This window comes from Tamandua tetradactyla, chromosome 11, assembly GCF_023851605.1.
Source record: "Tamandua tetradactyla isolate mTamTet1 chromosome 11, mTamTet1.pri, whole genome shotgun sequence".
NCBI classification, from domain to species: Eukaryota; Metazoa; Chordata; class Mammalia; order Pilosa; family Myrmecophagidae; genus Tamandua; species Tamandua tetradactyla.
This window is the reverse complement of record NC_135337.1, coordinates 9,679,214-9,707,025: the sequence shown is the minus strand read 5'-3', so window position 1 is coordinate 9,707,025 and position 27,812 is coordinate 9,679,214. Positions and strand designations below refer to the sequence as shown.

Genomic DNA, 27,812 nt, shown 5'->3' with positions numbered 1-27,812 from the left:
GTTAGAATGGGCATAGCCCAATACCCCTAAACAGTGGAAAAAAGATCAAAGGTGATGGTGGAGTTATACAGAGAAAGTAGGTTTAACGAACGTGACTGCTGAATCATTATACTGATACTTCTTTTCGTCTCAAGTGCCTTGGAGCAGCTAGTAGTAAAGACTAAAATTGTGGAACTGTAACCCATATCAAACTTTGAAATCTGTTCTACAACTAATTGTTGTGGTGTGCTTTGAAATGTATTGCTTTTATATATATGTTATTTTTCACAAAAAAGAGAAAAAGTCGACTGTGATAATAAACTCATAGCTATATGATGATATTGTGATTGCACACTTTGGATGATTACATGGTATGTGAATATATAGTATATATCAATAAAAATGCTTTAAAAATCTAAAAAAAAAAAAGAAAAGAACTGGAAGAGTTGGAGATATTTAGGAGGTAAAATTGATAGGACTTGGGATAGATTAGTGAGAAGGAAGAGAAAGGTCTCAATAATCTCCTAGCATCTCATTTCATCTTTAATACAACCTGTGAAACACATTCTTTTTTCCCCTTTCTTATGGATAAGGGATTTGCGACTCACAGAAGTTAAGTAACAGTCTCAGAACTAGTAGGTCTGGCTCTAAAGTTACTCTGTTTCTACTATGCTCTTCCTTGAAGAGGACTCCACTCCTTTTTGCGTGCCACTGAAGGTTATACCTAGTCAATACCTCTAGCGTTGTTCTTCCCCCACAGTATCCCAATTATTTGTTTGCCTGTGCAGCAGGGAAATAAATAAAAAGATTTCACAGAAGCTGGCTACAGTTTGAATCAGTTGACCTCCAAAGATAGTATAAGTTGATTTCTTTGTTGAAGAAAGTCACTTCATGGGCTTCTTTGTTTATAAATCAGAGACTCTTGAGTTGAACTCAGAAAGGTTTAGGCAGTAAAGAATTAAATTGTTCCACATGACAAAATTGCAGGACTTTTAGGGCAGGGATTTTGTCATGTTCACCAGCGTAACCTCAGCATCTGGCACACAGGTACTCAATATATTTTTGTTGAGTGAGTAAATGAATGAATGAATGAACGATGGCATTTCATAAAGGGAGTTATCCTTGGAAGAGATGTAAGACAGAGTCCAGATAGAGCCTTAAAATTTTGGTGAGGAAATATAATAGGACAGATGAAGCCAGTGTGGAATTCTTGAGGTGGGAATGGCCCATGACTTTCCAGGAATAATATTAGCTGATATAATTCTAAATTTTTTGCTATAAAAGAAAAGTTCTTGCAAAACTGGTTCAGGACAGAACTTTTTTGCAAAGTTATAAATCACAACCTCCGTCCAGGAAGATGCCAGCATTCCTGATCAAATGCTTAAGCAATTGTCTGATAAACATTAAACGAAAAGCCTTCTTACGGGAAACATTTCCAGCTGTCATATGATTATCAGCCAAGTTCTAATGTTTTTTTCTAGGCAGAAATTATGTTTAGTACAATAGTCAGCTAAACAATCTCATTTCCTATAAAATATCCCTACCAAGAGAGAATTTTTAATAAATTTGATTTAGGTCTCTTACCTTGGGGCAACTTTGAGATAAACACTGACACATGTGCATAATAAATTATCTAAAATATAACAGTGATTCTCAAAGCATGGGAACTTGCTAGAAATGCAAATTCTTGGGTTCCATCCCAAACCTACTTAATCAGAAACTCGGGGGTGTGGCCCAGCAATCTGTGATGTAACAAGCCATTCCAGATGATTCTGAGAACTAATAGAACTAAAAACACCTTTTTAATGAATCCTATACCATCCCCATCTTTTCCTCCCTTCTTCTTTCCTTCCTTCTTCCATTTTTTTTTCTTTCTTTCTCTTTCCTTAGGCAGAAGAAGCGGGGGACAGATGCTTGGGAAACAAATAATAGGTCCGCTACACATTTACTGTCGGGTCATCTTAAACTGCCACCTGTTTCTTGCCCTAATTCTTGTTTCCGACTCTGCCCTGCCCTGCACTTCCTTGCTGCTGATCATCATAAGAAACTCTAGGATACCTGGTCTCCTTCCTTAGTTGCCCAAAGCACTACTAGTAAAAGACTTGTATGTAACAGCTTTTCACTGAGGATTTGGAGGGAAGGAGGAAGGGAGGGAAAGAGAGAATATGCCCAGGTACAGAAGCAGGGAAGGGAAGGAAGCAAGCAAGCAAGCAAGCATGATTATCACTTTAGGTCATAGCCTTTCCCCATTCTCAATACCTGTCTTCTCTAGTTTCTCAACTTTTAATCTATGGCTCCAGGTAAAGCATATGATCTAGGCTAGCCAATCAAAGCAATACATTCCCTTGGCCACAATCGGTTCAGGGATGAACACATGGCCCAAGCAGAGCCAATGAGACATGGTGAGAACTTTCTCAGACTTCTGGGAAAGAGACAAGATGACTTTCCTATTGCATAGGGAAAGTTTGACACTGGAGCTACAGTATTTACTGCCAGTCGAAGAAGAAAGCACGGGTGAAAAGGGGGCCAACACATAGGAAGTGGGGTTGAGAGTAGTTAGAGAGAAACCTGGTTCTGGTGACATTTTTGAAAAACTGGACCAAGCTTCACCTGAAGCCAGAGTACTCGTGGACTTTTTATTTATTTCTTTATTTATTTTATTTTATTTTTTATTTTTACTCATGGACTTTTGCATTGCATGAACCAGTGATCACCTTTTTTGCTTTGGCCAAGCTGGATGGAGTTTTCTGTCCCTGACATCTGGAGAAGTTCCGATTACTACCAGAATTGGCCTTTAGAAAGAAGGTGAAGGAGACTAGATCTTGTAATGACATAAGACAGTGGTTCAAGTTATTTTTTGGAAAGTGTAGCTCCAGAAAACAGGATACTTGGGTCAAAACAAGTTGCACACGTCTACCCCCTCAAGACTCTGAGTGCCTGGAGGTCCAGAATTACATGTAATTTATCATTTTAGTGATAGAAGGCACTCAATGATTGCTTTGGGGATAAAAGCAGGAGAAAGAGAAGCTATGGAGGAAGAAAGAAAAAATGATGAGAAATGTACAAATCCCTCCCAAAGAAGCAGGAAGCATGGGTGGCTGGTCACTTTGTTTAGGGCCCTGTAAGGGCCCAGAGGGAGGAGCCATGAATCAGGAAATGAGGGCATAGAAGTTTCTAGCATCAGCCTGTTCCAAAAGGCCATTTACCAGGAAATTGCCTAGAAATAGCAGTGCTGCTGTAATCGGGGCATTACTTTCCATACAAATATTTCTCCCTTTTGTGAGCAACAAGGACCCATTCAGCCAATTGTGTGGCACTTCAGGTAAAATAACAGACCAGGGGAAATGTGTAATTGACTTTCACCAAATTGAAACTGTAGGGCAGCCTGACCAAGCTGCCTGTCGCTTGGCTGAAGCTCTGTCGCTGGCCCTAGCACAGAGGTTGTTTTCTGCTTAATGTCAGGCCATATGTGGGAGAAAAGGGAAAATAGAAAGTAAAGAGAAAAAAGGTCACCTTTAGGGTCACCTTCAGCCCTTCCAGCAAGGCTGCTCAGCCCTGAGCTTTCCCTGACATAGCAGACGAGGACAGAAAGGGGATCTGGTTCCTGACTTTTAGGGGGAAAGGCACCTGGGGCAGAGGAGGAGTAAAGGGAAGAAAGACAGAAACGGGCAACTGGGAGAGGAAAGAGTTAAACTTCAATGAAATCTTATAAATAATAATAAAAAAAATAGTGGCTGACATATCTTCTCCTGCCTGTCCACCTACATGAAATTTACACTTAGGAATAAGAAACAGAACGTCACCCAGTTTGTCAACTCTCCACCTGGCATTTGCTTTGCAATAATAATTTAATAATTTCAAAGTTTAAAGTGAAAAAGGAACATTCCAGTCTCATCCGAAGGGGCATACTGCATTTTTTTCCAGGGATTAATGGACCAATCTGTACTTTGGGGATATGGGGACAAGTTAAAATGACCCAAATCCTTGAAAACTTTGCTTGGTGATTTGGGAGCTCTGTGGTTTATCCCATCTACTTTTAGGAATTTTCTATCTGCACTAGACTGCACACCATCCACCCTTGCTTTTGGATCCCTCTGTAAGCTTTGTGTTCCTCATCCTGGCCCACCAATTTCAGGGGAGCATGTGAACCTCACACACAATGGTGCAAGAGAGACAGAATTTAGGGTCCTCCTGGTGTGTTCCTGACAGTCGTGCTGTTGTATAATTTCTAGGACACTGCCCTGGCTATGTGTTTCCCAAGCAAATTGCGCACCCCCACCCCCGCCCCAGGATGCTATGAACTTTAGCTTGGCTTCTTCAACACTGTCCTATCTCAGATTTGGAGATCCAAAGGCCCACATCACCCTGGTTTCCTTATCCTCCAGAAGGGCTGCCCAGCAGCCCAGGTAATGAAAAGAATGCTGGCTCAGAGGCTGGGCTCGGGTCCCACCTCTGCCACCCTCCCCCATGAGGCAACAATGGGATGGAAACATGGGCTTAGAATTAGGAAGACTTAGCTCTGTGATCTCAGGCAAACTTCTCAAGTTATCCTTTTCTTAAGCTCTATAAATCTCAGTTACCTCATCAGTCAAATGAGTTATACCTACTCTAAAGGGTTGTTGTGAGGATTAGATTAAATAATGTGCCTGGTGTGAAATAGGCACTAAATAACTGGGTTGATCTGTGGCTATCATTGTTACCACTATGAGGTGACCTTGGGCCAGACACTCAGCCTCTCTGAACTCGCTTACTCATCTAAAACCTAGAAGCAATAATAATTACCTCACAGGATGGTTGCAAGGATTAAATTAGATAATATATGTAAAGCACTAAGCAGTCACTCAATGTTAGACTTTTTTTCCCTCTCTCTCCTAGATCTCTCCCTTACAGGCTAGGGCAAAGTTTTCTCAGCTCCACATGGCCAAGCTGGCCCAGAATTTTAGCTAAAAAAACCCAAAATAGTCTGTCCCTGAAGGTGGCTGTTTGAACTGCGATCCCTTGTAGACCCCTACCTGCTATGCTCTCAGCCCACACTCCAAAAAGGGAGAAAATGTGCAGTCTGGGATGTCTCCCTAGAGGGCCAAGGAGATGGCCAAAAGGAGAGCTAACAGCTGCAGGACTCATAACTCAGCACTAGGGGGAGCTATAAACTCAGACACACATTTGGGGCCACACCCATAAATCTCCAAACTCACCCCTGTGCCCAAGTCTTCCAGGACCGGTGTATCCAAGCAAGAAGACAATGTTCAAGGACTATTCAGAAAAGACTCCGTAGGGACAAATGATGGGAGAAAATGCAGGGAGCAGTGGAGAGCGCACCATCTCTCCAGTTCAACCTGGTCCTGGGATAAAGAGTCCTTTCTGGTTTCTACACTCTCACCTCAGTGTGGGTGCTGGGTGGTTCCTTGAGAAAGAAAAATAGGGAAGTCAGGCCAGGTCCCTTTTCTCATTGCTCCCACCTCTACATCTAACTCATTTAGCTTAGAAAGTGCCACTGGGTCACAGAAGGAACCTTATAGAGTTGGCTGAAGGGACGTTGGCTAAAGGGAAGATAAAGTGCTTGAGCTAGGTCTCCTAAGCAAATTACAGTAATCCCTCATACAATTTACCAAATCCTTTCATATACATCATCCCACTTGTATATTCACAACCACCTAGTGTTGCAGACAGAGGCTATAATCCCATTTTACAAATAAGGAAACCAAGATTCAGTTAAACACCCAAAGCTCTCCTCTTCCTTCATAAAACTTCGATGTCACCTGCTATCACCTCCTCTCTTGCTTTCCCTTGTTTTAAAATCAGTCCAAACTATACTCAGAACTCCAGGAAGACTGCTACTCAACTGCAAATATTCCATCGATCACATTTTAATGATATCTGTTGCATTCCCTTTCTTCTTAACCCATTACACATGACAGAGAGACCACAGGACATGGAAATGAAGAGGTTGTACTTCGGAGTCAGAGTTGAGTAAAAAGCTATGTCCAGCACTTATTAATACCATGATTACAGATCTCTTTGTGCCTCAATTTCCTCACTGTAAAATAGGAATATTAACATCTATCTCATGGAATTATTTAAGAATTAAAGGATATAATATGTAGAACAAATTCCTTAATGCCTGGCATATAATAAAGCTTGATAAATGATATCTAGTATATACAATTATCATATACTCAAAACACTGAGATGATCTTTAGAAATTAGTCCGTTATTTTCACGCTATTTATCAGTGAGATTACATGGAGTTAAGTGCAGAGGTTACTTTGCCAAGTAGGACTGTGATAGTGTGAGAACTAGAACTCACGACTTTTTTTACTTCCAGTCTAGCCCTCTTTTACCCCATCGTTGCCTCCCCAAATCAGCAAATTCATACAACACCAACTCTGGAAGTTTACCTATTTGGAGGAAAGCTGACACAATCTACAATCTTGTAGCACTTCTTTACTGAATTGTTACCTGACAGACAATAGATGGTAGTAAGCAGGTGCTAAGTTAATAAAATAACAGATATTTAAATATTGTATTGTACAGATTTAAGACATTATTAACCCAGTTCACCTTGCCACCAAGTATACCTTTGCCCCAGACTCTTAATTTATTTACAAGTTGTATATCTTGAAGACTCATCAAACTCCAGAACTATCTCCTAGTGCTGCCGAAGGCAAGGGTCACAAGCCTTCTTGTTCACTACCTCCAGGGGTGATGAATTAAAAGGAAAGCAATCTAACACTCTCAGGACTCTGAATCCTACAGGCCAGGGCCGATCTCATTCTTGCTGGGTCCTCCCACACTTAGGAATGAGCTAGAGAGAGCCCAGTCAATTGCTGTAAGGCAAGTAGTAGGCCATAGGGCACTGCTCCCACCCCGTCGGCCTGGGAATGGAATGGGTGGGGGAGTTAAAGCTACATAAGGAAGGAGGGGAGGTGGGAGGGGCTGATTCACTAGGACAACTCTTCGAGTGACTCAGAAGCTAGCAGAAAATAGCCTTTCTTCCACATCTGCCTCATGGTCAAGCAATGAGGCACTTCCTCATTGCATACTCATGGGCAGAGCAAAAGGGAGGAGGAGGAAATAGGACTTTTCAAATTTGTGGACCTATTCCAGCACCTAAAGTTGTGTTTTTCACCATTTCAAGTCATCAGTGTTTATTGAGCACTTACTATGTGCCTGGCTTATCTTGCCTGTCAGTCTCCTGAACACATCTTTCTGAAGTTCTGTATCCCCTCACCATTTCAAGTCATCAGTGTTTATTGAGCACTTACTATGTGCCTGGCTTATCTTGCCTGTCAGTCTCCTGAACACATCTTTCTGAAGTTCTGTATCCCCTATGCCAAAAGCACGCAGGCTGCGGTTAAGCACCTCATTCCATAGTCTTGCTGTTCTTCATATATAGAGATGACTCTCCCAAAGCTACAATCAATAGGGGGAAACATGAAGCTGTTTTTCTGGCTCCAACGGTGGCTTTATAGGCATCCATGCCCATTTTCTGGGTAAAGCCTCCTCCTGAGAGCCAATGGGCAGTGAACAGAATGTGGTATAGGTGTTAAGAGTCAAACATCCTTGGTTTGAAGTTTTTTTTTTACCATTTATTAGCTCTGTCGCCTTACTTAATTTCTCTGAATCTCTGTTTTCTCGTCTGTGAAATGGGCACAAAGGGATGGTGCAACAGTGGCTTAGTGGCAGAGTTCTCGCCTGCCATGCTGGAGACCCCAGTTCGATTCCAGGTGCCTGCCCATGCAAAAAAAAAAAAGGAAAGAAAAATGGACACAAAGATGGCTATCTGCCTTACAGGGTCGGATAGATTTAATATATTAGTGAAGATTAAATAAGATAACGTTATGTGAAAGAACCTGGCATAGTGATGACTGAAAGTCCCGGTCTTGAGATGTTGATTCTCTGTGGTGGCACCTTCCGTCCTGGCCTTTTCCTCTGGCTTAGCTCTCACAGTGACATGCTAAATACTGGTTTACTTCCCTCCAACCTCCAAGTGATTGCAGACTGATCACATCCCTCCACCAACCTGTAAACTGTTTAAGTGAGGAGATGCATCTGCTTGCATAATTATAATTATTAAGATCAGAAATAATGTATCAAGGCATTTTTTCAATATAACTATCTAATTGTATTATTTGTTATATCGTATTTAAGATAATGTAGTGGGTGTTATGGTTTTAATCAGCTGAATCAATCTGTGAAATGGAGTGCAGTCTATGAAAAAGGATCCCAGAAACTTTGACCTCAGGTGCAACTAGGTCTACATCATCCTATCCCCCTCCGTCTGGGTTACTTGGTTCTGCTTGGAGTTTGCTGCCACCGCCAAGGTCTGTGTTCCTCGTGCTCAAGAGGGGCGGATCTTCCTTGTATCCTCTACATCGTCCTTTGCTCCAGCTTCATTGCAAACGCCAGTGCCCCCACAGTATAATGGGGGCTGCGACGCCAGAGGATCCCGCAGGAATGTCCCCTCACGTGACAAGGCTAGTGTGGAAAAGCTTGACACACAAGTAAGCAATCATTCGTCTACTGCCTGCCGTCCACCATCCACCCCCACCCTGCCCGTGGTGTATAAAGAAGCCCGCAAGGCAGGTCGGTTGGGCTATGCCCTTCCTGATGCCATCCTGGGTCCCGCCCTAGGGTCTCGAGAGCAGGCATTCTCTTCTGCAAGTATTGCAGTCTCCTGGTATCTCATCTTCTCCGCCTTGCTGCTAGCACCACACCCACCCACAGGCGCGTTCAAGAAAAACCAGAGGGAGAAGGGAAGCCACGTAACCAGGTTTTCAACAACGAATTCTATAACACACCCAAGCTCACCTCTTTTTCTTTTTTTAACATTTTGGATAAAATCAAAATCCAAACACAAGAAGCTCGGCATTCCTAAGCTTCCCGTACCGTCACCGCAAAGTGTGAGGCGCTCGCCCCGGTCCCGCCCGATAACCTGACTAAAGGTGGAAAGTTGCACACTCCAGGCGGGGAGGGACTCGAGCTTCCCTGGCGCCCGGGCCGGAGGAGCGAGCTTCCCACCGGAAGTGACGCGCGCTCAATCCTAGCCGGGCTCTCTCCAAACAAAAGGGATCTTGGGGCCCCGGGAGGAGCCTAAATGACATTTGAGAAGCCCCTCCTCCAAACGGCGCGGATTGGTGGCAGGGTTGGAGAGGCGAGGTGGTGATTGGCCCGGATGAATGCCAATACCCCCGCCTAGTGGTTGAAGGGGAGGAGCCTCGGGGGCTGTGGATGCGGAGCGGGTGGCGGAGGCGGCGGGGAGCCGATCCCAGAGCGCCGGCAAAAGGTAAGAGCAGCTAGGGTCGGGCCTTGGCGATTGCTGGGAGCGCGGGTTCTCGAGAGAAAAGCGAGAGTAGGATCACCGTATCCTCCCGCCGTCGTCTCAACTGCCGCTAGCGCCCATCCCTGGAGGGGGCGGGGCCGTCTCCTTCACCTCCCGGTATTCCCTGAGGAGGCGGCTCCTCATCCTTCGAGGGTCCCCTCAGCTACTTTATTGTCCTCCGTCAATTCCCGTCTCCTCGGAAGGTGCTTCTCTCCTGATACCCTCATTTACAGGCCCCTCTCGCCCAGCGCCTCCGCCTTGTAGGAGGGCTCTCAGGTTCCCATTCTTTGGGCTACCGCCCCCACCCCCCATTTTGTACTCCCGGGAGGCCAGACATCCCCCCTTACACCTGTCCCTGCCCGCTAGGACAGAACCAGAGCTGGTTTCATCCGTAAGATAAAACCAGTATCCCCCCACCCTACCCCACCCCCAAAAAAGAGGGATGGGAGAAGCAAAAATCAAAGACCCAACCTACACGGCCAGCTGTACAAAAGAAGCGCCCCCCCACCCCCACCCCCGCTTCAGCTCTTCCCATCCCCCATCCTCTGGGTGGGGGTGGGGGCAAGGGCTTGAGAGCGCCCCTGCTCCGGGAGCAAAGATGGACTTTTTTTAGACTCCGGAGGAAGGAGAAATAGTACCCCTCCCCCTTTCAGCCTTTGTACCTTCCTCTGTTCACCATTCCGTGAGGGAGAATCCAGCTTCTAAGGGTTTTTAGATCTGAGTTGTGTTGTGTTCACTTTTGCCTTCCACCCTATTTCTTCCCTGAGAACCTGATGAAAAGCCATCCCCTTATATTTCAGTGGGGTGGGTGTGTTGGATATTCTCCGAGTTGGCCTTCTCTGGGTAGGAATTCAGTGTGCATTGAGTGAGAAGTCGGTGGATAACAGCATGTTTTAAAATGAAGCAGTATAGGTAAGTAAATAAATAGCACTGAATTAGATATGAGTCTCTCTCATTCTAGGGTGGGCAGTTCTGTTGCTCAGGGAGACTGCAGTTTAACCTTGAAACAAAAGGCAGGAAGTGATTGAAGAAAATTCAGGTTCAGTTGTCTAGGTTTATGATTAATCTGGTCCTGTGGCTTTTGGTTACTCTCTCAATTACTTTGTTTTGTAATGGATATTTTTTCCCCCAGGGGAAAATAATACATTTATAATGTGCTGACTGGTTTTCCAAGACCAGTATCATCTACCAACATTTAGAGGATGAAAAGTAAAGCAATTTTAAAATCTCAGAGATAAAGGTAAATAAAGACAAGATAAACTCCACCTGTTCACACGTGTAAATACCAGAAAGTGCCTCTGTAGTGTAGCCTTTGTCAAGTTGACCTTCATTTCAGCAGGTGCAAAGTATTGATGATTTTAATGCCATAGAATCCCCAGTAATCATCTGTGCATAGCAGTTCCATATATTAAAAATTACCATGGTGTTTCTTTTGCTTTCATTCTGAAGTTCCCTTCATTACTGTTATCTATTGTCAAACTTAATAGCAATAAACTACAAGGAGTTGGAATCACAGAAGGTGATTGTGATAGCTGTTGTCTTTAACTTCCTGATGGTAATTACTTTGACTAGTTAAGGTTGGAAGGTTTCTGGGCCACTCTCGGTGCTCACAGATCTGTTCGGTGATTGTTCACAGATCTCCAGTACGAAAGCACAAAGAAGAAACTGTAGTCTCCCCAGCAAACACTGAAAGTGTACTGCTATAGGAGGATAAAGCTTGGGTCCCCAGCAATAACTGCAGAAAAATCTAAAAGCAGAACAGGAAATACAAGAAAGATATATCTTATTACATGAGCACAGAACAGAAAATAACTAAGGTAAGAGACTAAGGAAACTAAAGTTTTGGTGCTTGCCAGGGCCATAATAAGCAGAGAAGTAAAAGCAAATAATGCTCCTTGATTATTTGGTACAGTAAGCAAGACCTGTTTGATACACTTTTGGGGCTTGGAAATCTTTCCTCTAACTTTTCCCAACACCTGATTGGTCATGTTAGATATAGACAAGCAGAAACTTTTTAGGTGTGTATAATCTAGATATATCTATTTATGTAAAATCTATTATAAATTCGTTGAGGGGAGATACTTTTTTTTTATCTTTATATCTTTCACAGTGTCTATACTTTTTTTTTTATCTTTATATCTTTCACAGTATCTAGGATATGACTCAATAGATGTTCATTGAACTTTGATGTCGTCACCTTAGGGTAAACTAGAAAGAAAATGCACTGATAAGATACGGCACATCTTATTGGTATAAATAACCCACTTTTTGCCTTGATTTAAATTTATTTTCTCTAACTGATATCTATGATGTTCCCATATATTAAGTGACTCTAAAATATACGAATGATCCATAACAAAATATCTGGTAGTTAGATGATATAATTTTGCTGTCATGAAATTTGAACCAGACTGATGAGTGTCATCAATGCTAGTTATTTCAGGATTTTTGTTTATTTTTTTCTAAGAATTTGACCTAATAGGAATAAAGTGAATTTAGGGAGCACACTAGGAATTGATTGGCTGCTCATTTTTTTATTAAAAATGGTTTCCAAGTGCTTGGTTTTCACAAGTTACTGATCTACTTTGGGATTTTTTAATGGATTTTGAATTGACTTTGTGCTTTACTAAAGTGGTACTAAATATATGAATGGGGCACAGAATAGTATAGGGTCTCTGAATTCAATCGTATAGGTTAATTATGGTTGTCATGACATGCTCAGTCCACAATAGATTTATGTGTTGGTAGAATCAGGTTTGCAGTACTGCCAGTTTGCGGAACAGGATTGGAATTTTTGGCTTTTCTGTGTGGGTTAGAGTGGTGTTTGGTGGCAGGAGACAAGAAGCAGAGATTTATTTCTAGAGGAAATCTGTCTAGTCTGTGGTTGTTGACCCAAGGAATGGCTTTTCAACCTGTTTCTAAAGGCTGGTTGTCCTTATTTCCTGAATGTTTACTACTAGTAACTAAAAATGTCTTCCAGCTTTCAGTTCAAAGCATTTCAGTCAGAAATTGGCTTATTTATTGTGAGACTATACAATATAGTAATTTATAGTACAGATGTTAGAGATGAACCTGGGTTCAAATCCCAGCTCTGCTACTCTTTCACTGTTACCCAGAGAAAGAATAGATTATCCTGTCTTCACCATGTGTCAGTTTCCTCAGCTATGATATAGAAATAATGGTATGTAATTTTAGAGCATTCTTAAGAATTACATTAACTAATAAATATAAATCACAAAGCAAGGTGCCAAACACATAGAACGCACTCAATAGTTGGTAAGTAGTATTGCCATTATTATTATTATTACCAGCTTTACATCTCAGTTAAAGACCTTAATATTGAATGTTCTGTTAGTCCTTCAGCATTGTAGCAAAGGTAAAAATTTTATGTCTAATTTTAGTTACTGATTGATTTTGTTTTAAATTTTTCAGTGTATAGCTAAGATTCCTACGTAGAAGGAAACAGCTTTCATCTGTCATGATCTCAGACATCTGATCCAAGGACATTTAGGACAGTATGTGTCTGTCATGGAGTATGTAAATTTAATAATTTTGGCATGAAAATTATCTTTCCTGGATTTTTTAGCCAGGGAAAAATTAAGGCAAGGGAGTCAACCAGCTAATGTCTTCTAGTGAATTGCCATTTACTCCACTCCAATGTCTACTTTCTTAAGTACCTCCATCCGGAATGGCATGTAAATGGTTTTGTGGATATGTTGTATCTTCTGTGAGATTTAAGGGATTTTCTATGGTAATTTTGATTAAATGTGATTTTTGCTTTACTTTTGAAGACAACCTCTCTCCCTACCCCACCTCAGCCCCAAGTTAGGATCAATATAGAAGCAGCTAAAACTAGAATGAGAAGAAAACAAGGATAAGGGTGGAGGTGGTACGGCAGGGGCGGGTGTTTGTAAAATGACTACCAGCAGGAATCGTAAAGAATAAGGTTCTTTGCTGCCAAGTATTTCCAAACTTTGTATTTCAGGTACAAAACCAAAGCTTTCCAATCTAATTGTATTCTTTGCTGCTAAGGGGACCCTTGGATCTTTCGTGACTTCTAGAGCCACAAAGAATATAATCCTTAATTGTTACTGAGTTTAATAGAAACAGAAGGGAAAACGAGAGAGAACAGGATGAAGGGGTTCACAGGCAGAAAGGGCTGCTGCTGCTTTGGGAGCATTACCTAGATCTTTTTTTTTTTTTTTTTTAAAGTATTTTGTTTATTTTATTATTTTTTGTTTGTTTGTTTGTTTTTTACATGGGCTGGGGCCGGGAATCGAACCGGGGTCCTCCGGCATGGCAGGCAAGCACTCTTGCCCGCTGAGCCACCGCGGCCCGCCATACCTAGATCTTTTGTGTAAAACTGCTGGGGAAGGCTAGGCCAAAGTATGCTCTGAGTCTGCCCTGGTATCAGGGAGAGAGCCAGAGAGGAAGCAGAGCATGTGGGAGAAGCAGGATAAATTATTTTAACAAGAGGCAAAAATTAGAAATTATAATTGATAGGAAAAATAGAGATGCCCTTGCCTTTTTGGGGGAGGGGGGCGGAGGTGGGTGGGTTGGGGAGAGAGTACCGTCTTAATTGGTTTTTGCTAAATAGCCCTTTCTATTGTAGGAGGTTGTACAGGAGTAACCACAGAATAAAACTGATTCTAAATTGATTTAGTATTTTATTGTATAAGCATGATCTGTCCAGTTCTTTCTATCAACTTCTCGTTGGCTCTTGTCTTTATTTTTTTATTTTTTGTATGCTGTATGGTAGGGGTCATGTTTTGTTTTTTTTCCACTTGAGTATCTGGTTATTGCAGCACCATTTGTTGGATGCCTCTTGTCTTTAAATTGAGGGTAAAGAAGAAATTTTCTTAAAAGGTTCTGCCCCCAAAGGCTTCTCTACTTCCAAGCCCTTAGGCCTCACCACACTAGCTGACTCTTAACACTTTCCTCTTGGGAGTCTAATTTTCACTCAGCATGTCACATATCATGCTCACCATTTCCCTGCCTGAAACCAGTTCCTTTTCTAACATCCCTGTTTCTGTTAGTGGCATCATCATTCTAGTCACCCAGTCTCAAAACCTCAGCTGATCTGGGATTATTTCCCCTTTTAACAACCTAGATGAAATCAGTCATCAAGTTACTATAAATTCTTTCTTTATAATGTTTCTTGTATCAGTCTTCTTTTCCATTCTTATAGCCACTTTCCTAGTGTATACATTTTTTTGCCGGATCACTAGACTGTTAGTTTTCTCGCAATTGTTCTTCCTGCCTCCAGATTCTTTTTATTCAAATCAACTCTGTACCTCAAGCCTTAAGCTTCCTAAAACTGTGCTTTCATTATGATAGTCATCTTGTTAAAATGTTTAGTGGCTTCTCATTTCCTAAAAGATAAGGTCCATCTGTTTTAGGTGGAATTCAAGGTACTGTACATTTCTTTCTAATCCTGTCTAGATTCAACCAACATTTTTTAGTACCCCTTTGTACCCTTGGTCACTAGGTGCTGAGATTCATCAGGTTGAATAAGATATAGTAGTTGTCCCAGAGAATTCAAAGTCTTGTGAGAAAGAAGTTAGATATATAAATAGATGAATTGATATAATAGAATATGATAACTGCCCCTGAGTTATAAATGTAGATACATATCCATTATACATTTGATATAATTTAAAAAAAAAAAGCCATGATATTTTTAGAAAAGCCATTTCTCAGTCATTAGAAGTTAAAATTGTGACTTGCTCAAAAGCTATAAAAATTCAGTGAAAGCAAAGTAAGGCATGCTTTTCACCTATATGCTGAAGGCACAAAGAGCTTATCTAGGCAGGAGAATGTCTTTTCTTTTCCTAAGTAGTGTGCATGTACTATTGGCCTGAATATGTGATATATATGTCCAAAAGCTGACTTTCCCAGATACTGGCTAGCGTCTCCTTGAAACAGATTAACCTGCCAAGTCAGAAACAACAAATTTGTTTTGATTTCTAAATTAGACATGAATGATAGACAATAGAAAAAGAAAATCTTCATTATCTTTTCCATGAAACCAAAATATATATCCCAGTGATGAAAAATGAGAGACTGGCCAATCACTAATTCATTTGAATGCCCAGCATCCTGTTAAAGTAGTATTGTTATCACCATTTTATAAATGGAGAACTTAAAGCTCAACTTAAAGTTGATCAAGGAATCTTGGAGCAGAAACAATTGCTAGGTTCATTGTTGGTAATTTTCAACTGATAACAAACTTTTTAGTAAAGTCATTAATCTGATTTAGAAGGTAAAACAACATCACCAGTTATAACAATTCTGTTTGAGCCTTGTGCGAAGTTGTTTGCAGTTCAGGGAGAGTCAAGTTGAGGGCATGGCTAAAACCTAGATGCCTTAACCATTTTATCTTCCATACCACTTCCCACTTTGGAATCCTGATGAGGTCAATGACTTCATCTTACATTGGCATTTGAAAGGTTTTGTATTTCATGCTGCCACTAGAATTGTGGCCCATGAATCATTTTCCTGGAAATAAAAAGCAAAATCAATCTACATGTTATTGTTTCATTGTTGCATTTTTTTGTTGTATTTTGCCAATCATGGTGGCTTTATCTCAGAAAAGCAAAAATTTAGGGACTGACAGATGAATAAATGATACAGATAGATATATATATTTGATTGAAATGTTATAATTTCTTTTAAATTAAGTAAAGCCATTTGACACATATCTTTGAAATGGTTCAAACTTTTGGTGTATTCTGATGTTAAAAGACAGACTTTTTTTATTTTTGTGAAAAAAATTTTAACCAAAAACTCTTATTCATTTTCACTAACATCGATTCCAGTAGTCTAATGTAGTTCTTCTGGCTTGGTCTTGTCTCAGGTGAGAATACTTGACAGGGTGTAAACAGATAACTCATGTAGACAGACCTGTTTTTAATAGCTTCATACAAATCTCATTTTGGGGGAAGAGGTGTTTGGATATTTGTTTGTGGGCATAAGGCTGCTTCCTCCTTTTCTTCAATATACATATAAATCTTTCTGGAAACGAATAGAAGAGACAGTGAGAGAAGTAGGCAGACATACATGCACACACATACACACACATTCACTTACATGTACACTAGAGATGCTTGAGTCTTAGAACTAAACAAAACAAAAGCCTGATGCTTGTCATGGTGTCCCAGAAATTATAAAAAGATAGAAGTGCTAGACCTCGTTCTCCTATTTAACTATAATCTTCAGAAATTCATATATGAACTCTAGGCTTCAGTTCTCATCTGTGAAATGAGAATGCTGAATTATATTATTTCTGAGGTCCCGTCCATCTGTGTAAATCGTGTTTTAGCTAGGTCTTTCCAACTACATGATTCTTAAGGCTGATTTAAAAAGAAAAAGATAAAATGTAAACTAATGTAGCAGTGGTTAAAAAGGAAGCCTCTGTGATGCAAATGTTCTAAGAAATGATCATGATGATGAATCTGCAGCTATGTGATGATATTGTGAATTACTGATTATATATGTAGAATGGAATGGTCACATATTGGGAATGTGTTTCTGTCCTGTAATTTTTTTTTAATTAATAAAAAAAATTTTTTTTTTTTAAAAAAATGAAGCTTCTGGAGTCAGATTATCTGGGTTGAGATTCCATTTCTGCCACCTATTAGCTGTGAAACTTTGGCCTCTGTGTCTCTTTGTAGAAAGGAGACTTTGATGATGATCATTTTAGTAAATATCACCTAAGGTTTTTCTGAGGATTAAATTAGTTAATATATGTCAAATATTGAGAGCACTGCCTGGCACATAATGTTTAGTTCAATATATGTTTCTTTTTTCATTACTAATATTATTATTATTTGGATTCTTAGAAAACTATGCTATATAACTCTGAGATGGCGGTGATGAAGACTAAGTACAATGTTATCATTATTAATTTCTTTTAAAATAGTAAGTGGCTTTAGTATGTGTTACAGGGATCCAAATGCATAAGTCTAGAAAGTTTGATGTCTTAGAATCTGCTTTGACTAGAATACTGTGCATTTGAATAGATACTGCAGTAATATAACTCTTAACCTTAAAGAGTGTTAGTTTAGTTACAGAGCTTGTCTGTTAAGGCCTACTTCAAAGTCTGGTTTGATGTTATTGGATAAATAAACATCTTAATCCCTTAGCACCACTGTAATTTATTTGAAAGTACACTACAAATTATATTTCAGGATGACTCAAAACACCTTCCTCAAAAGATCCTGAAATTTCGAGTCTCTAAATTTCATTATTACATGTTACATTATGGTGCTGACATGGTGAAGGGAAGAAAGGCCAAGATCTAGTTCTAATCTTTAAAAGTAGTAAGTAGCTTTAGTATGTGTTACAGGGATCCAAATAATTCAGTGATATCTTTTATCTTCAATCGAAAGAAGTTTGATTTGTAAATATAAGTAAAGCTTATATTGCTTAATATTGTAGAATTCAATTAAATGAGATTTGTTTTTGTACCTTGATTTTAGAACTTTTTAAATGATAATAGCAGAAACAGCTTACTTTAGCTAATGTATGAAAGATTTGCTTTCTTGATCAGAAAATTATTTTCAGATAGCGTACTGTCATTTTTGTCTACCCTATCCTGACTGAAATACTATAAGTGAAATGAGAGCAAAGGCTGTTGCTCTTTTACCCCACATGCATGAATTAAAAAATAAAAAAAAAAGAACTTCTGAAAAAACTAGAACTGCCAGAGTGGGGAATCTTAGGTTTTTTGAGATAATTAAGGTAATGTGTCAATACGTTCCACACCCTAATATGAGGTTACTTTGGATATATTTTTTTAAAATAGTGGTGTGTTTTTGTCCCTACTTTAGATTTAGTATTTATAAATATGACAAGTTTCTTCATTTTTTATTTCATATACACCAGATTTTTAAGGAAGTACATTATCTAATGGGGAGCTGTCAAAAATTTTTATACCCATTTTATAATCTTGGCTCTTTGAGTTTTATGAATTAACTGGCCTTCTTTTTTTTTTTTTTGGCATGGGCAGGCACCGGAAATCGAATCTGGGTCTCTGTCATGGCAGGTGAGAACTCTGCCACTGTGCCACCATGGCCCACCCTGGCTTTCTAATTTTGCTTTGCTTATGCATATGTATATGAAAGTTCTTTACACAACTGAAACAAATTATGCTTTACATCTTTGCTCATACCTGATCACTAATACTAAAAACTTAGTGAATGACCTGAATCTCGACTTAGTTGTAGCCCAGGTATACATTTTTAAAATTTGATACCTGAGTATAAAATAAAGAAGCGAGTTTTATACAGTTTTGCAAGAGTGATCTCTGGGTAAAAGATTTGACTTGTTTTCTTTATACTAGTCAAGTTGGTGGAGGGTTTTGTTTTTGTTTTTTTTTTTAATAGGTCTGTGTAGATTTTCTTGGAGTATTTCTAAGTCAGAAAATATCTGAGACTCATCTAGAAATGTTTTCCTTCTTTCATGTTCCATATCACCTACCACCTAAAAAGAAACAAAGCATTCAGTTGCACATAAAGGCATCCACCCAGATACTAGACAGACAAACATCTTATGTCACCTTGCCCTGTCCTACTGCTTACATAGCCATAGAGGCTGGATCAGGTGTTTCTTTTTCTGCCACCCATTCTTCATATGATAAATAAAATGCCTACTATCCTATAAAATTCAGAGTTCCAAAGCTGGGGCTTCTATGAGAAGGGAAAGGCATCACCAGAAACAGAATGGGTGGAGTTTGGGTACAGGTCAGAATAAAATGAACAAAGCGTAAGCCACAGCAACATGCTCTCTAGGTAAAATCAGAACTACAGTTTAGGAGGTATAGTATGGGTGCCCTTCTTGATATACCTGTAACTCTTCTGACTCTTAGCACATGAAAGTTCATGTAGACAAGACTTGTGATCGCCTTGTTATTGGTTCTGCTTTGGTGGAAAGGAGTAATTGAAAAGACTAAAGGGTATGCTGGGCAAGCTCATGCTTGGAATCACTTATTGATAACAAAAATGAGTTCATACTTAGCCTTTAAATGGGTTTATTTTTCAGGATATTCATAGCATTGTCTTTTTTTATAGTATATATTTATATGTGTATTTTCTTAATAGAGAAAACTATAAAGCTTAATATAGCTACATCTGGCTCTACCACAGTGCATGATAATGTATCCAACTTGTCCACAAGTGGTTTTTATTTCAAATTTTTTGACTGTAGCATTCCTTAGACAGAAGTATATATGTCTAAACTCCTAGGAAAATTTGGTCTTGCAGAGAGTCTGATGGAAGGAATGAGCCCAGCACCTGGTTGAAACGCTCTTGTCTTTCAGAGTCACTTAATGGATGAGGACAATGACAAGTAATTAGCTCATTTAGAAAATAATGAAAATAAAGAGACTTCTTATGTCATGTAAACTGTGCCATGTTATTTAAAAATATGAACAAAGAAAAAAAAGAAAGAAAATAAGTAGGGAATGAGTAGTAGACTATAATATAGCGTGCTAAAAATCTGACAGTTGTATTTCTGATAATGAATATGGGGTTAGAAAAACCTTTTTCTCAAAATCCTGAACCATATAATTTATATAATGGGCAGAAATTGCTGGAATAGCATACTTAATGCTTTTCCTCTGATAGTTCTATATTCTTGTTATCAACTGCATAACAAACCCACATTCCCTCACCTGAATTGAAAGATTGATGAATGCCTGAATCTTGGTTGAATGAAACAGATGTTTATTGCATTGCAGTATTCCTCCTTTGACACTGTCCCTATTTGACTGCTGGGTTTTCTGGCTTGGGACTTTAAAATTTAAGACAAGAATTACATTTTATCAAATAAATAAAATATAAAGTCTACCATTTTTTTGAAAGAAGTTTGCAGGGTCTAACACATTGTTTAAAAAACATTGACCAAAAAAATTGTTCATAATTCAACATGTGATACTTGAAAATAAATGGGAAGACACAGAAGCTGGGGTGAGTAATCAGCCTTATAGACAAAGTCAAAAAATTGACAAGTTTGTTTATTTCTGGATTGGTGGGAGATGAAGGGTTGAGAATTTTCCTTATACAAATTTAGCAGTTTGAAAAGTTCAGTTGTAATTATTATATTTTTCTATCTGAGTGCATTATATGTAAGTCATGATGATTCAAACAAATATGACTTTGTCAATTCAGGGAGAGAAAGTCAGTCTATTTCCGGTGATATTGAGAAGTTTTCCTTGAAATTGTAGTAGACATCTCAAAGTAAAAAAATTTTAAATGCCCTTGCCTTCTGTAACTATAACTGCCAAAAGTAAAGTCAGATTCCTAGTATTTTTCAATATTATTCAGCTTCAACTTGAACTGGCTATTTTCTTCTTTCTTGTCAGTATCATCCTACAGCTGTCAGGGCTCATTAACTATAATGACAGTTGACATTTATAGGATTCACCAAATTTGTTTGTAGTGTGGTCACGTGGGCAATAAATTTCTTACTGTTTTGCAGCATTGGACACTTTCCCACCATGCTGATGGCATTTTAAATATACTTGTCAGTTTTCCCAAATTGTAACTGAAGAAAACCTTAAGAGTTTATATTTGTGGACTAAAGTGTGACTCTGCCAGTTATCAGGTCAGTATCACCCCCCATCCCCAGGAATTTCACTGCCATCCTAACAGACTACAGTTTTACTCTTATATTTCAGACAAAAATTTATTGCAGTATTCTATATGTTGAGATTAGATTCAAATCTAACAGCAAGAAACTGCTAAATTTTAATATTTATAAAGGAAGGTTATTAGAAACAGATCTGTGTTGGTTCTTGAGTTACATAGCTGTAACACTTTTTGACCTCCTGTGTCATAATTTGTAGTGTATTCACTTCATGAAGACACTAAGCTAAATGTGTTATGTATTAGCAAAGTGTTCAAGATATGAAAATTTGTGTACAGAAGTGATTTATAAATTTAGAAATAGGTAAGAATATTGTTCTTTATGCGTTTACGAAAAAATAGAACTTTTTCTTGCTTAGGCTGGACTGCTATGTAATAAAAGTGATTGGAGATTGTTGCAATTTTACTCTTTTATGAGGATGTGTAATTGCAGGAGGTCAAAGAACTTTGATTTGGGTACAATCTAATGTAATTCTGTAAAATTTACTTCTTATCCTTATTTAATTGAATTCTCTAACAAATAATACTTGATTTATAGCCATTGAAGATTAGAATGTAGCCAAGAAGGACTTCTTAGATTACCTAATCTGTTTTATTTTATCTGTTTAGAAACTCAGGGCCAAAACGACTGGATAATTTTCCCCCCAAGGCCATAAAGCTTTTTAGTGGCAGAGCTGAGGCTGAAATTCTGTGCTCCTCAGTCCCAGTCTATTTTTTTATTCATATCACTCTGCTTCTCATAAGCTTCAGTGTTGGTTTTCTAATTAAGCACTTCTAAGAACTACAGAGGTATTGAAGAAAAGAAGAGTAATATGTTAAAAAGTGTATAATTTTTAGCTCTATTCCTGTCTTCTTACCTTGGCACTGATATGGCCAGCTGATTTCATCATTGCAGTCAGTGTTGAGGAAGTACCTTTACCCTATGCCCATTATTCTGCTTACATCATGGAAGGGGAGAGGGAAGGCATAAAAAAAATAAGACTTTTTCCTCTGCCTTATAATCTCCTTGAGGGAGATAAAAACCTGAAATCATTAGGAGAGGGAAAGAGCTCATCTAAATCAGTCTGAATCAACTGTGGTTTAAATTCCTCAGCATTCTACACTCCAGAGTGCTATCACCCTTCTTCATTTGTGGTTTTCCCAAATACAGAGGAGCAGCAAGTCATTGTTCTTGGCTGTCTCCAATTTTGATAATGCCTTTCTTGGAATTCTTTTGGAAAATGAGAGAGGATAGTAGCTATTAATAATTAAACTGTTACTAAGTGGTATCAGAAACTTGGCAAGATGCTTTATATTTATTAACTCGGTCTTCATAACAGCCCTGTAAATTAGGTATCATTATCCCCTTTCACAGACAGGAAAACTGAGAATCAGAAAATTTGCCCAGAGTCACACAACTAAGAAGGTATAGACCTGGAATCCACCTAACTGCAAAATCACATGCTCTTTCCAAAATACTGTCTCATATTAAACTTAGTTTTATTAGGGTTTTTTAAAAGTTGGTTTGTATTTTTAAAGTAACTGTTGTGAGATACGTCTCTGATACTGAAGTGAGAATCATTTACTACTTGCCAAAATTCACTAGTTAGAAAGTTAGCAGTCAGACCTGAAATTACATTGAGTATATTTTACTATGGTAAAAGATTTGCTCAGCATGTCTGGAGCACAATCTAACAACACAGTGAAGTGTGAATTTTCTACATGTTCTCCTTCACTTAAAGGCAGTAGCTCTGGAAGAAATCAATGACTCTTTTGTATACCCCCTAAAATTTAATGTGCTCATAATTCTTGGGAATTATGGGAGGGTGTGTGAAGTAGTCATGTTGTGATTCACTTTAAAGGAAACTATTATCGAAGTAGCAATTTGGAAATAAAAAGCAGGAGAGGGAAAATAGTATTTGCTTTAGTCTGGAAGTTTTGAAATGTATCTTACCATACAAAGTGGTCAGAAGACCCTTCAAAGATTGTATAGCAGTCTAACTTCTGTCTGTGGGTGGTTTGTGAGAATTTAATCTTTTTGAAAAGATTGAGTTTATGCCGTATACCTTGCCATTTTTAAATGGCAATATTTTAAAAGATAAGGCCTCAAAGAAATATAAAGGTTTTAAGTCAAGTAAATTCAATTTGTAGTTGAACATCCTGGTCAATTAGGATGTTCAAACTTTATAATTTAAGAAGTCATTTGAACTATATTTGCCTAACAGTTTTTCAGTGTAATAGTTAGTATTCATTGTAACACAATTATACCTGAACTTTTAGTGAACAAAATTAGTGATTAATTTTTCCCCAGACCTTCAAATCTGTTTGTTTGTAAATATACCTTCAGGAAAAATTATAAAAAATGTATTTTTGAGTAGTGATGAATATTAAAAAATAAAAGAGAGAATTTTATATTCTGTTACTGCTCAGTTTGTGATTAACACCAGAAAGCTGTTGCCTATTTAATAGTAACTATTTCCTTAAAGTATTTTATACTGCAACTGGTGCTCTTTTCATGTCTGTCTTACCCTCTCTTTTTTTTTTTTTTTTTTTTTTTTTAAAGAGAGAGGGAGGAAGGGAAGGAAAGACAGAGAGAAGGAAGGAAGGATGGAAGGAAGGAAGGGAGGAAGAAAGGGAAACATCTTTAAACATTTTCTTGTTTTATTATATTTTGTTTGTTTGTTTGTTTTTTACATGGGCTGGGGCCGGGAATCGAACCGAGGTCCTCCGGCATGGCAGGCAAGCACTCTTGCCCGCTGAGCCACCGCGGCCCGCCCTCTCTTTTTTTTTAATTATGTTAAATTAACTCTTGTCTTCTGGAGATATCTGATTATTGCCCTTGTTTTTTGTTTTTGTTTTTAACTTTTTTGAATTTTATAATATAACATATACAAAGAAAAGAAAGAAAGAAGCAATAGTTTCCAAAGCTCTCATCAACAAGTAGCTTTAGGACAGATCCCAGAGTTTGTCATGGGCTACCATATCATCATCTCAGATTTTTCCTCTTAACTGTTCCAGAATATAGGAGGCTAGGAGGAAAAAATATTTTTGTGTGTCATCACAATCGATTTTTTTTTTTTCATTTTTGTGAAAAATAACACATGTACAAAAAAGCAATAAATTTCAAAATTTCAAGTCACAGCATAACAATTAGTTATAGAATAGATTTCAGAGTTTGGTATGGGTTACAATTCCAGAACCTTAGGTTTTTACTTCTATGCCCTTGTTTTATGCTTTCAGGATGAATCTGGAAAAACTCAGCAAGCCTGAACTCCTGACACTATTCAGTATTCTTGAAGGAGAGCTTGAAGCAAGGGATCTTGTTATAGAAGCTTTAAAGGTATGTTAACAGAAAAAAAGTCATATGTTTTGAAAGTCGTTTCAGTGATTGTAATTTATTTAACTAGGGGTATTTCTGTAGCCCCCATTGAAGTGGAACACATTGATACTAGTTATAGGAAGCTCCGTATATGGTGTGATTTTTTTTTTTATGGACACTGGCAAAAGCTCCCAGAATAGTCCCCATGGTCTCACTGCCTGATGTCTGGATCTTGAACTTCATTTTTTTAGGTTAGTGGGCCTTAGCTGTTTTTGAATTCTGACACTTTTGAGAACTTGATATCTGTTTCCGAAAAGAAATGTATGTATATACATATGTACAAAATTCAGAGTATAATATTTGGGAGATCAAGGACCTCCTGATGACCATTCATAGAATCCCTGAGCCTCAAATTAAAAATTGTTACTTTTAAGTGTTTTCTGTCTGTTAAAATACAAGGGACATAACTCCTTTCAAGTATCATAAATCCCTTACATCTTGATAGAAATATTTCCCAATCTCTCTTGAGAGCAGATTTGGATTAAGGAAGAAAAGACACTAAAGGTATCTGTAAATAGTAAGATGTTGATATCCCTAAAAGGAAAAGAAAAGGGACCAAAGAAAGTGAGACTTGGGTATGCTGAGGAAAGCATAGTCCCTGCAAAGTGCAACTGGGTCTAAGTATCTAAGAAGATTTTTATAGTTTGAATTTTTAGTTAGGGGTTATATTGTGGACATTCTAAAGTTCATCAGTAAATGTTTTATGAAGTGCTTTAATACAAGTTTCAAAATTATGCTAACTTTTCATTAAATAGAAAGGGTATTTGTGTTAATATTTCCCATGTGTTTGTATGAAGCTGCTTTGTTGGAGTTTTTGTTATAGCAACAAAGATTTTATTTTTGTTGTGCTAGGAGGCTTAGAGAATCAGTGATTTTCTGAGTCGTCAACAGTAACTACTCAGTAGAATTCATACAAAGAGCTTCATCTTCTCTCTTCTTTAGCTTTTCTTCTTGTTTCCCTTCCTAATACTGATTTAAAGTAGGTGTTTTCACCTGTATATTTCAGAAATAGTCACCTATGTATATATATATGCTATTAAGTTTAGAATAATATATTCATTTGTCTTTTAAGGCTGACTGAAAAGTCTGGCATTTCTAATTAGATACATCTTAGGGTGATTAATCATTGAAAATGATTGCTTTTTTTTGTTTTCTCTTATAATTTTGTAGTAAGTAATCTTACTATGATAAGTAATCTTCAGTGGTTTCATTTCTCCAGAGTACATGAAGCAGTTCCCTTCTCACATGAGGGGACTGAGTCTGTCTTACTTACTTCCTTTCCTTTCCTCCTTCAGTCTTGTTTTGAACAGCTTTCCTGGGATCCCATATTCATAGCTTTGATACATTCCTTTTTACATGTTAATGTTTATTGCCCAAGTCTTTATCGGTCATACCATTAAGTATGACTGTGTAGCCTTGGTTAAGTCAGTCACCCTGTCTGGAGCTGAGCTTCCTTGTCTGTATTAAGAATTTATTAATAACTAATATTTGTGTGTAACACTTAACAGCTTTCATGGCATTGCAAAGAGCATTGTAGGTTCATTTCTTCTTTTCTCTTTATTTATATCTGGTCAATGTATATCATGTATCCCATGTCGAAGGAGCAGTCAGTGGTTGCCAGACATTTGAATGTGTGTCCTCAACAATGTCTAATTTCTTTATTACCCTGCCAATACATACATATATATATATATATTACATATAAATGTTCACTCCAGTTAATGACTCATTTCTATCATTGAACAGGCCTTCCCCTTTTCTCATTATTGGTGATTTCTCTTTTCTATAAGTCCCTGAAAACCCTATTCTATTTTTCATTAGCCTGTTCTACTATTAACAGCAGTTCTACCTTGTTTAAACCCAAGACAACCTCCTATTTCTTATACCACATTTACGTTTTCAATGAAGAGATTGGGGAAAGGGTGGGCTCCTTCCTAATCCTCACCATTATGCCTGTTGATATTCCTACTTCCCTCCCTAGGTTCTCATCTGACACCCCTGACTCCTCTCTCTTTAGGAGTTATCAGCAGGGCTTGGAACTGGAAGAGTGCCACTACTTTTGCTGAAAAAGGAAGAACTTTATTCATCGTGACCCCTTTTAGAACTCAGAAAACATTTTCCAGGAACAGCATTATTATAAATAGTAATCAGATTTTATACAACTACAATAGTTTGGCAACGTGTTAAATAGACTAACCTGAGGATCTCCTCCCATTTGCATTGGGACTCTAGAAGCAGTTTCCCATAAATATCACTGGTTGACTTATACAAAAACTTGTGGGCTTCGACCCATTCAGAATTGGGGTGGGGGCGGGAGGATGGCTGCCTCTAATGGAAAAATCAGAGGATGACTCCATTTTCTCTTCTATAGTTTTACCATTATAACCTCTCTGCTTTTTCAGCCACTGAAAAGACATGCAAACTTGTAGAGCTTTATGAGTCTGTTTTGCTAGTCATTGAATCCTCAGCACCTAGCACAGTATTAGGGCAAATAGATGCTTAATAAATATTTGTTGAACAATGAAAAGATTGTGCCATTGTGGTCTTCCTTTAAAAGACTACTTCAGAGTGAGTGTTGTGAATTATTAAATTTTCAGCCTGTTCTTATGTATTCTGCAACATACTGCCTTTTGGTTTTAATGTTAACAGATGCTTAGGTGGTTATTGCACATATTTTCCTAAAATTTATTTTTTCTGTGTGAATCCAGTTTTAGTTGCAAAAGGCAGCTTTTGTTGAAAGAGAGCAGCTTGAGAAGCTGGAGTCATAATTAAGGGAGCATTTGGATATATATGATACCATTTAGAGGCCAGGCACAAGTGTCGTACTTAGTCTGTGCATGCTACGTGTATGTGATAAAGTTACTTCGAAGGCTTAAACTATATGCAGTGTAGGTGAAATGTATAGCTTCATCAGAAGCGACACAACCTTAAACAATCTATTATTAGATAAAGTAAGTGGCAACTGGGCTCAAAACTATGTCCTTCCATTTAGAAAGGCAACTGCCATACCTGATTCTTTGAGTTAAAATGAAATCTCATTTTATTTGTGCAATAGTTTTTGTTTGTCTGTTTTGGTTCTGTAAATATATGAAGATGTTACTGCATTATTTCTATAACTGTTGCTTAACAGACACCTGTTGGACTTCTTGGACTAATATGGCAGCTTACTAATCAGGAAAAAAGCTCATCTTTTTTTTTTGTCTTTTCCTTTAAAATGATTTTTCTGGACATAAAATCTATTCTTCAGTCCTGGATATTACACTTGTATCTGTGTTGAGACAATAAATAACTTATTTTTGCTGAAAGTATTCTTAAATAATAGTTATAATTATCAATGAGCTAAATAAAAGTCTTCATGGAAGGTGTTATAGTTCAAAATATCACAAATATAAGATCCCTATAAGTAATCTTCCAAAGTCTGACATTTGCTTTTAGTCATGGCCTTGTGCCTATTATGAAAGCAGATTATTATAGAGGCTGGTCTGAGATGAAGAAGGTAAAATTGAAC

At 38.2% G+C, this 27,812-nt stretch overlaps 1 protein-coding gene across 6 annotated transcripts in view; it reads left to right on the top strand.

Moving 5' to 3' along the window:
* Positions 1 to 9,007: 9,007 nt before the first annotated feature.
* The window catches only part of CTTNBP2NL (CTTNBP2 N-terminal like), a 52,221-nt gene continuing 33,416 nt past the window's right edge, over positions 9,008 to 27,812 (top strand). Inside the window, exons 1-5 of one of the 6 annotated variants that reach the window (XM_077119898.1) lie at positions 9,009 to 9,265; positions 10,938 to 11,118; positions 18,312 to 18,347; positions 20,780 to 20,905; positions 24,166 to 24,265. In XM_077119898.1, coding sequence (XP_076976013.1) covers positions 24,167 to 24,265 — 99 coding nt within the window. In that variant the 5' untranslated portion in view covers positions 9,009 to 9,265; positions 10,938 to 11,118; positions 18,312 to 18,347; positions 20,780 to 20,905; position 24,166. Of the gene's footprint in view, positions 9,266 to 9,740; positions 10,214 to 10,937; positions 11,119 to 18,311; positions 18,348 to 20,779; positions 20,906 to 24,165; positions 24,266 to 27,812 lie in introns of those variants that run through there. The other 5 variants (XM_077119897.1, XM_077119899.1, XM_077119901.1 and 2 more) reach the window with 5 other exon arrangements.